This window comes from Ursus maritimus, unplaced genomic scaffold, assembly GCF_017311325.1.
Source record: "Ursus maritimus isolate PB19 unplaced genomic scaffold, ASM1731132v1 scaffold_33, whole genome shotgun sequence".
NCBI classification, from domain to species: Eukaryota; Metazoa; Chordata; class Mammalia; order Carnivora; family Ursidae; genus Ursus; species Ursus maritimus.
The window spans coordinates 16,872,503-16,882,621 of record NW_024425897.1 but is presented as its reverse complement, the minus strand read 5'-3'; the positions used below and the strand labels follow the sequence as shown (position 1 = coordinate 16,882,621).

General features: G+C 51.0%; 1 protein-coding gene across 5 annotated transcripts in view; it reads right to left on the bottom strand.

Moving 5' to 3' along the window:
* Window positions 1-953: 953 nt before the first annotated feature.
* FBXO21 (F-box protein 21) overlaps window positions 954-10,119 on the bottom strand; it is a 48,983-nt gene continuing 39,817 nt past the window's right edge. For 3 of the 5 annotated variants that reach the window (XM_040619876.1, XM_040619877.1, XM_040619879.1), the window contains one exon: window positions 954-5,089. In XM_040619876.1, coding sequence (XP_040475810.1) covers window positions 4,902-5,089 — 188 coding nt within the window. In that variant the 3' untranslated portion in view covers window positions 954-4,901. The remainder of the gene's footprint in view (window positions 5,090-10,119) is intronic. The other 2 variants (XM_040619878.1, XM_040619880.1) reach the window with 1 other exon arrangement.

The window sequence follows — 10,119 nt, the reverse complement described above, 5'->3', positions numbered from 1 at the left end:
AGTGGGGTGACCTGGGAGGGCTGGGTTCAGAGGGCAGGACGGGCGCAGCACCCCCGCTGCCGGGGGGGGGGGGGGGGGGGGAGTGTCCTCATGGTGCCTGCCCAGCAGGATCTCGCCACAGAGAGCACAGCAGCTTGTGTGGGTCTCCTTTGTTCTTTTTCCCAGGTGGGGGGGGTAGTCCCTACTGCAGCTGTCTGGCCTCTGCATCCCCACTGAATGGGCACTAGAGGGAGGAGGTCTGGTTCATGGGGCTGGTCCCCAAGAAGCCACGCTGGACTGACTCTGGGCAGGATGCAGGAAGTGGGTAGGAGAGGCTTCGGGTGAGAGGCACAGACCAGGCGGAGCCCCCAACTTTCCTTTTCCTCCTGGGCACACGGGAGGCCATTCCCCAGCCTCCTCTGGAGTTGGGTTGTGGGTCTGTGGCGTGTCTGGTTACCGAGGCAGATGTGACAGATGTGGCTTGGCCTGAGGTCTCCTCTCCTTCCCTCCCATGGTCATCTGCTATGGGGACTGCAGGTGGTGGCTAGCAGTGGGACCCGTGAGGAGTCTCTCCCGCGGCCTGGGGGCTGTGCTGTGGAAGGAGCAAGCAATACGTTTCTGGGTGCCACTGACACGGGCAATATTTGCCATCACAGACAGCTTGAGCTCACAGAGCTGTCTCCCTGGGAAGGGGGTACGTCCTGCTGTGGGGAGAGCATGCCCACAGTGGACTGGCCACGTGTTTCTGTGTCTTCATTCCCAGCCTCCTTTGCGAAATGTGAGTGGCACTGCCAAGGGCCACCCCCAGCCTTGGCACACTGAACCCTCCCAGATGCGTCCCTCCATGCTCACTCCCCTTTGTGGCCGCACAGCCCCCCCCCAGACAGACAGCAGCAGCTGGCCCCTCCCCCATTCCCCTGCCGGTGGTAGGTGAGCAAGAAAGTTCTTTTGTGTTCAAGCCACAGGATATTTTTGGGTCTATTTATTACAGAACTAGCATTACCCTAATACAATCATCGCTAAATGGCCATAATACATTTATTCTATAATTGCACAGAATTTTATTCACCAAAGGAATGTCCTTTCCTCTCAAGATTCTAAGTGTTCAGAACTGAAACGTTTAGAAGTTAAAGTGGCTGCAAGGCAAAAAAGATCACACCAGTGCGAGGTAGTTGCTAAAGTTGGCGGTAGTGTGGTTGTCAGGAGCTGGAGCTCGGAGGTCAGACACCTGGGCGTCCCACCGGCCGGGCCGCCTCCCAGCGGTACACTCCCGACTTCCCGGCTGGACAGTGGGATGCTGGCAGGCCTACACCTCGACAGGGATCGGCACACTGCGGCCCACAGGCCAGACCCAGCCCACGGCCCGGCCCGTTTCTTTACAGCCCTTGAGCTGAGAAGGTCTTCTACGTTTTTGAAAACAAAGAACATGTGACCTTCCGTGGCCGGCAAAAATACTGACTACCGGGCCCTGCCTTGGAGGGTTGCTGTGGAGTAGAATTCTAGTTCAGGCCAGGGCTGGCTCAAAGGAAGCTTGCAGTACAAAAGGGCACAGGCAATACAACTGCCGACATCTCCAGAAATAAACCGTCATAAAGCCAAATTCTGCATTTCGTCTAGGTGAACATCCTCCCCTTTCCTCCAAAACACAAACAGAAAAACATGAAGAGCTACACCTTGATTATTATGGCCACAGGATACTTCTAAATTAAAAAGTTGCTGGTAATCCAATTTTATTTACTTGGAATATGGAGTAAGGAAAACAGCATTTCTCCTTCTAATGGTACAAGAAAGCCTAGAACATGAACGTTTGACTCAATTTAAAACGTTAAGAAAGACTGAGACATTTTAAAATTAGAACAAGACTTTAAGTAGATATTAGAAAATGTGAAACTGATTTAGCAACAGTATTAATGCTGGTTTTCATGATAAAACAATTTTGCTGGGTAAATGCACTTGTAATGAGATCTGTTATGAGGTTCAGGCGCAGACAACACGAAGCCAGCCTTTCAAAATCCGATTAGATGGAAGTTTTCAAACGAGACGCTTGGCCAAACTAGTCTGAGGTGAACAGAGACTAGTTTTGGACGTAACTGGTGACACAGTGTTTCCCAAAGTATGTCTGCAAACACTGGACCTCAGGCTGCTCTGTGTGTGTGTACGTGCGTGTGGGGGGGGGGGGAGTTCTAGGGTCTAAGAAGTAGAGAAGACATGGCACACGACACTCTCCTCTCATAAAATCACAATGCACAACAGTACGTTCACGGTCTGAGACCCACCGCGGCGCAAGACGCTGGTGACTGGCCCGGCCCTCCCCGCACAGCGCGCAGCGCATCCCCCGGAGAACGGGCGCCCCCCCGGGGCTCTGCGGACATGCGGCACATCACGCAGCTTTCACATCAATGTTAACGACGCACCGAGAACCTACCTTTCCCACTTCACAACACAGACTGTGTAACATCGGCGACAAGCTGCAACGTTTGCATGACAACCAGGTGCTCTCGACAGACAGCCCGCTTACAGAACTGACATCTGGCAAGGAGCCCACGGAATAAAGGTACCCTGAGCACTCACCAACGTTAGGAAAAATTCAGTACAGCAAATGTTTGCATGTTTGGATCAGAAGAGAAACCAGAGACATTCTGCCGTTGTCAAGGCCGGGCTTTCTGTTCCGAAACGAAATTGGGCAGGCCACTTGTGTGGTTTCTCTGGGTAAGTTCCATTTATTAATCATTGTACAAAAAAATCTTGGCATTCATTTGAAGAGAAAGAAGTTACTATATCCAAATATTTAATATTTTAACATCGTGAAACTCCTACTTTGTTGTAACAGGGCTTTTTAAAATGGAGAAAACTTTTGGAAAAAATTTTAAAAAGAAACTTATGATTTATTAGAGTACAGGAGATCCAAAACACGTTTTTAGAAAAATATAAAGTGCCCAAATACCAACTTACACAGGTGACACAGGCTTCCTGGAGCCAAATGAAGCATTCGTGAAGAAACACATTTAAAAACGGTCTAGATACATATTTACATTGGGTCAGTAAAGGTAAAACCATCCTTCTTGGCTTTGATGTTACCCTAAGAAAAAAAGGAAATCAAACCAGAAAACCAACGATTATAACTCAGCATGCTCCACAGTTTCTTAGTAATGCATCTGGTTAGTATTAGCTCCAGATTAACTAGTTCTCACCTTTAAACGAGAGTAGTGTAAGACCCCCAGCCTCAGCAGGCTGGGTGCTGTGAGTGGTCACATTTCCCAGGCAGACCTAACCCATCGGGCTCTGGATCTGACTGACGAGGGACGCGGACACTGGCGAGCGCTAACTCAGGCTGGCAGGAGCCGGCCCACCAGACCCTCATCTCTAATAACTGCTTACCAGCCGCCAGGTACTACTAAGTGGTCTCAGGTGGCTTCCCCAAACCTCGGTCATCCCAGGGCTTCCAAGGGCTAAACGAGAGGCAGTCATCAAACACGGCGTGGAAAAACAGCATGCAAATACACAGAAGGGTGGTGAGGCAGGGCCAGATCGCGGCCCCCGGAGCCTCACTCGCCAGAGCAACTGGGTTCTTTTCAACTCAGAGAGTAAAGCAACTAGGTTCTAACTCCAGACGTTAGCTTCTACTGGTTAACTACGAATTAGCTAGCTCGTTGAGAACAGGCAGGTGGAGAGCGGCAGGCGTTTGGGGCTGCGCAAGGACCCGGGGCCCTCACGCTCAGGGACTAAGGGCGCGGAGCGGGAGCCAGTGGTATCTTCAGGACAACAGTGTTTCGAGAAAGCAGAAGGACACCCCCGCCTCCTTCCCCACTGATCGAACACTCTTCAAATTAAAGACGTTTTACTTGTTTCCACCCCACCACACTCAAAAGGGCCTCAGAGTGATTCTTAGGGATGACAGGGGGCATGGAACCTCCTCTTTCCTTTTTAAAAAACTTGTAAGTTTCATTATTTCTTTTTTTCTGATTACAAAAGTGAAACCTTTTCAGGTGTTTGGAGACCACTGCGTATGGTTTCTAAAAGCAAACATTTTAATACCAGATTATACTTCCTACTATAAAGAGAACCCATCACTGACTTAAGATCTACTCATGATACTGGAACAATTTTTTAAATTAAAAGAAAAAAAAGTAGTTATTTTAAAGGGAGGAATAGTAGATGAACGTGGGAAAATCCATCCATAAAGGCCATTATTATGCACTTTCTCAGATTTTATGTAATGAAACAGAAAACTAAGGATTCGCAGAGAGATGAGCATAAATCGGAGAGGAACACGGAAGGAAAAGCTATGCCATTCTCCCAATTCAATAAAGGAGAAGACAAAACGCCTGAAATCTGTTTCAAATATTAGAAAAAATAAATGCGGATGATTCTGATTACCATTAGTCTGTTAATGTCCCCATCTCTCAGATGGGCCATAATCACTCACAGCTTCCCCTCTGAATAAGCAACTAAATTCAGGGTAAAAAGACAAGCAGCCCCGACTCAGGACTGCACGTGTTCCGCAGAGAAATCAGAAAGAAATTATTGCCAACATGGGACCCCCTCTGGCAAATGAAATGTTCTGACAGGTGGAGACACACGTACGGGAAGTGAGCAGGAAGAATGACTCTAAGAGTGTCGACTGTGAGACCTCATGAAGACAGAATGTCACGAACTGTCACCACAGGACAAGCACACAAGCCATGCCACTGAACACAGTGCCGTCAAATGAATTCACTAGTGTAGGCGGAGAGCAACATTGTCTTTGCAGCTGGAGGAGAGCACACGTTATTTAAACTTGGTAGGACGCAACCAGCGCTACTGGTTAAGTGGCTTTCCTGGTGGCGTGAATCCAGAGGGATCCATGGAGACGTCTTCTTCCGGAATCCTGTTCTCCTGGAGGACAGCAGCAGCAGCAAAGGTGCAGTGTCCTCTACTAGACGTTACTCTACATCCTCCTTCTTTGCACTGTAAATATTCTGCACCGTTTCATACACAGACTCCAGGTCCTCTGGATACCGGATTTCTAGCTCCGCGTTCGGGATGTAGTGTGTGCCGGTGAACTCTGAGAAATAGCGTCCGACATCGGGGTGCGAGATTTCTTGAGGCTCCACGTTATATTCCAAGTTCTCTGTTGGTAAAGAGGCACATGGACAATCGCCGTTAAAACGGACATTCCTGCAGCATCTTCCTATCTCTCACCCCTTTCGTTGGCATTTTTGACATGGAGAAAAAGGAGAGACATGTTTACGGAATCTGAAGGAGGTAACAGGACAATGGCAGTGCGGGCAGCTGGGGGACGGAGCGATGGGCCACCCCCAGCTCCACACTGAACAGAATGTTCTCCTATTCTCTGAGCAAGAGGTCGGCCCCGGCAAATCTCCAGCCGTCTCTGGGGGGCTGGCTAACCACAGACTCATCATGCCCCTCTGACTTGACTGCACCAAAGCCAAGCGTAGGGGCCAGGGCATCCGAGCCTGCCCGTCGTCTGCCAGAGGTTCGACCCGGGAAGCCTCCACACCGTGCGGCTCCAAGTCTCGCACCTGCCATCCTTCTTGTCAGTACTAACGGAGTGCTCCCACACAGACCGCACTCCTCCCCCTGGCTCCCTTCAATACTGGCCGCGTGCTTCGGCAGGCAAGCCTGCTCAGGGCTGCGCGGAGCCCGTGGGAGCAGCCGATGAGCGGCTCGCACCTCCAACCTGTGCGGATGTGGGCTGTCACTACTTGCACGGTCTCCTAGGAAACCATGCTACCTCCTCGCCCGGCTAGCCATTCTGCCACCAGAGAAACAGAAAGACTCCTTTAAAACGGGATGATTAAAACAAACAGAGAACAATACAGGCAAGGTATTTAAAAGGCTGAAATCCTTTCACGTCACTCTTCCCCCCCCAAAACTTTGAAAAATGGCTCTCCCCCAAAAGCCCAACGACAGGATGGTGTCTTGAGCCCCGCATCCAGGAGAAGCTGAGCCACAGCCCCCATGACCTGGCACCAAGAGGAGCTGGGCCGGGCAGGGACCAGGGCAGGCTCGGTTCTGACCCACACAGACCCTGCAAGGCCCTTCACTAGCGTTAAGTCAAGCGAGTCTAACACACGCAGCGCAGCCCTCGACGCCTTGGTTAAACGTCCTGACGTGCCAATTCAGGGCGTTCAGCCCCCTCCACCCAGAGGCCGAGCGTCCCCAGCCTCCACAGGAGCATCTTCTGGAAGCACTGACCTGACCTGGTGTTGGGAGGGGGAAGGAGTCGCATGATTCAATCTGCAACTTTTTTTTTAACCATAAGACGGGAAGGGATTTGAGAAACACCGTGCTACCAGACCGCGGTGCGTAGGACACGCTCAGGTGTACCGGGAGCTCCTGAGGAAGACGCACACAAGGCCGGTGCGCAGGCGACGCTGGGCGACCGCCCCACCCTCAGGAGGGTGTGCGTGTCAGAGCGGACGGACTGTCCGACGCGGTTCCCGTGCTCACGACGGCACATTTGCTCCTCAGAAGACGCAGCCAGGAAAACGAGTGACCTGTTTCCCACACGCTGCGAGGGAAGGGGCGGCAACACGCCACGCTGCCAGACAGGACAGTGAGCCTGGAGGCCGCGCATCGGGGCCGCTCCGTCCGCGGCGCTTAGTTTCCCACGGAGTGTGGCCAGGGGGGCACTCCCGCCAGACTCCAGCTCCCAGCGGGCGCATACGTCACTCCCCAGGGGGCCCCTGTCCCCACTCCGTCCGCAGCTGAGTGAACTGTGACACGGACAGAAAGCCCTGGCCCAGGATGCATCCGGGCCTCGAACCCAGGTTCAGAGCTGAGGCCGCAGAGGAGGAGACACACCACAGAGCGGGGGCAAGGATGCAGGAGTGGGGACTGACCCGAGGGCCCGCGGCGGCCCTGGCAGGGCAGGCCCTGGCTGACGGCGCTCTGTGGACACAGGAGCCCGAGGTTCTTCAAAAGGGAGACTGAGAAGTCTGCAAACCCTAACAGCTACTGTTACGACGAGATCTCTGTAGAGAACCCGATCTCCCTTCTTTAGGTGGTACCGGTTTCTACCACCGGAACAGGAAGCCCCCTCAGATGTTTACAGATGCCACTGCTGAGAACACGCCCCTCCCTCCCGAGGGCAGCACTCCGTTGGGCAGGGCAGCTACCGAGGGCCTCAGGGTCCCTGCAGAGGAACACTGAAGGGGGGGGGGGGTCAAGACTCCAGAGCTACCACCAAGAGGCAAAAAAGCCCTTTTGCTCGGAGGAGCCACCATTACCTGTCATTAATAGCCAGGATGGAAATATTTAAAAAGAATTCAAGTCGGTAATTCAGAACAATGGCTCTGTTTCCAGTTTGTTGAGAGCAGTGGTTCCCCACAGGGGGCTATTCTGCCCCTGGGAGAACACTCAGAAATATCTGAAGACAGATTTGGTTGTCACAACTGGGGGCTGCCACTGATGCCGGTGGGAGGAGGCCAGGGCCACTGCTAAAGAAACGCACAGGATGGTCGCTACCACAAAGAACTGTCTAGACCAACAGGCTGACAGCAACCGCTTGAAAAGAATTCAGATGTATGTTTTAGCATTGTCTCTCCCTCCCCGTTTTTCTGTGTATTAAGTAGCAGCTTGAGTACTGGGAGAAGAGAAGGTCAAGGTCAGGTTTTATCACAGATCTGGAAGGATAATGTGAGCCAGCAGTAGCTGCAGGGAATTGTGTGTGAAGGCCCAACGAGAGGCACGGGCAGCACAGACAGACGTCTGGAAGTCACATGAGGGGTCAGCGGCAGTCCAAGGGGGTGCTTGTGGCCCCATGCCTGGCCAGTAAGGAGGGACAGGGGCTGGGTTCTGTGCATTTATTTACTTGCCCAGGCTCCTAGCAAAACAGGAAAGAGGTATTAATAAAAACATTTTTTTGGGGGTGCCTGGGTGGTACAGTCGTTAAGCGTCTGCCTTCTGCTCGGGGCGTGATCCCGGCGTTATGGGATCGAGCCCCACGTCAGGCTCCTCTGCTAGGAGCCTGCTTCTTCCTCTCCCACTCGCCCTGCTTGTGTTCTCTTGCTGGCTGTCTCTGTCAAATAAATAAATAAAATCTTAAAAATAAATAAATAAAAATAAAAACATTTTTTTTAAAAGAAAGATTTATTTTGGGGGTGCCTGGGTGGCTCAGATGGTTAAGCATCTGCCTTCAGCTCAGGTTATGATTCCAGGGTCCTAGGATCGAGCCCCACATCAGGCTCCCAGGTCAGCAGGGAGTCTGCTTCTCCTTCTGCCTCTGCCTCCTACTCCTTCTCTCTATCTCTGTTTCAAATGAATAAATAAAATCTTTAAAAAAAAAAAAGATTTATTTTTTGGAGAGAGAGAGAGAGCGAGCATGAGCAGGGAGAGGGGCAGAGAAAGAGGGGGAGAGAATCTCAGAATCTCAAGCCGACTTCCTGCTGAGCGCAGAGCCCCATGCGGTGTTCAGTCCCAGGACCCTGAGATCATGACCCGAGCTGAAATCAAGAGTCAGATGCTTAACTGACTGAGCCACCCAGGTGCTCCGATAAAAACCTTTTTTTTTTTTTTTTAAAGATTTTACTTATTTATTTGACAGGATAGAGACAGCCAGTGAGAGAGGGAACACAAGCAGGGGGAGTGGGAGAGGAAGAAGCAGGCTCATTGCAGAGGAGCCTGATGTGGGGCTCGATCCCATAACGCTGGGATCACGCCCTGAGCCGAAGGCAGACGTTTAACCGCTGTGCCACCCAGGCGCCCCTCCAATAAAAACATTTCTGAGGAGAAAAGATAATGAAGATGGCGACTCTGTATTAAGAGGGGGAAATCCACTAAATAAAGTTTAAAAAAACTTACCTGAAGAGGAATGAAAAATCTAAGCAACATAAAACTTAAAGTGAGCAAAACATCAAGGCCTACTTAAAAGTCCTGAAGAAATCTTAAGTCTTTCCCAATTTCCTTGACATTTTTACAGCAATGTGTCTGCTTTTTTAAAATAAAATATTTTAGGAGTGCCTGGGTGGCTCAGTCGTTAAGCATCTGCCTTTGGCTCAGGGCATGATCCCAGGGTCCTGGGATGGAGCCCCGCATCAGGCTCCCCACTCAGCAGGAAGCCTGCTTCTTCCTCTCCCACTCCCCCTGCTTGTGTTCCCTCTCTCACTGGCTGTCTCTATCCTGTCAAATAAATAAGTAAAATCTTTAAAAAAAAAAAAAAAAGGTTTTTATCGGAGCACCTGGGTGGCTCAGTCAGTTAAGCATCTGACTCTTGATTTCAGCTCGGGTCATGATCTCAGGGTCCTGGGACTGAACACCGCATGGGGCTCTGCGCTCAGCAGGAAGTCGGCTTGAGATTCTGAGATTCTCTCCCCCTCTTTCTCTGCCCCTCTCCCTGCTCATGCTCGCTCTCTCTCTCTCTCCAAAAAATAAATCTTTTTTTTTTTTAAAGATTTTATTTATTCATTTGAAACAGAGATAGAGAGAAGGAGTAGGAGGCAGAGGCAGAAGGAGAAGCAGACTCCCTGCTGACCTGGGAGCCTGATGTGGGGCTCGATCCTAGGACCCTGGAATCATAACCTGAGCTGAAGGCAGATGCTTAACCATCTGAGCCACCCAGGCACCCCCAAAATAAATCTTTCTTTTAAAAAAAATGTTTTTATTTTTATTTATTTATTTTTAAGATTTTATTTATTTATTTGACAGAGACAGCCAGCAAGAGAACACAAGCAGGGCGAGTGGGAGAGGAAGAAGCAGGCTCCTAGCAGAGGAGCCTGACGTGGGGCTCGATCCCATAACGCCGGGATCACGCCCCGAGCAGAAGGCAGACGCTTAACGACTGTACCACCCAGGCACCCCCAAAAAAATGTTTTTATTAATACCTCTTTCCTGTTTTGCTAGGAGCCTGGGCAAGTAAATAAATGCACAGAACCCAGCCCCTGTCCCTCCTTACTGGCCAGGCATGGGGCCACAAGCACCCCCTTGGACTGCCGCTGACCCCTCATGTGACTTCCAGACGTCTGTCTGTGCTGCCCGTGCCTCTCGTTGGGCCTTCACACACAATTCCCTGCAGCTACTGCTGGCTCACATTATCCTTCCAGATCTGTGATAAAACCTGACCTTGACCTTCTCTTCTCCCAGTACTCAAGCTGCTACTTAATACACAGAAAAACGGGGAGGGAGAGACAATGCTAAAAC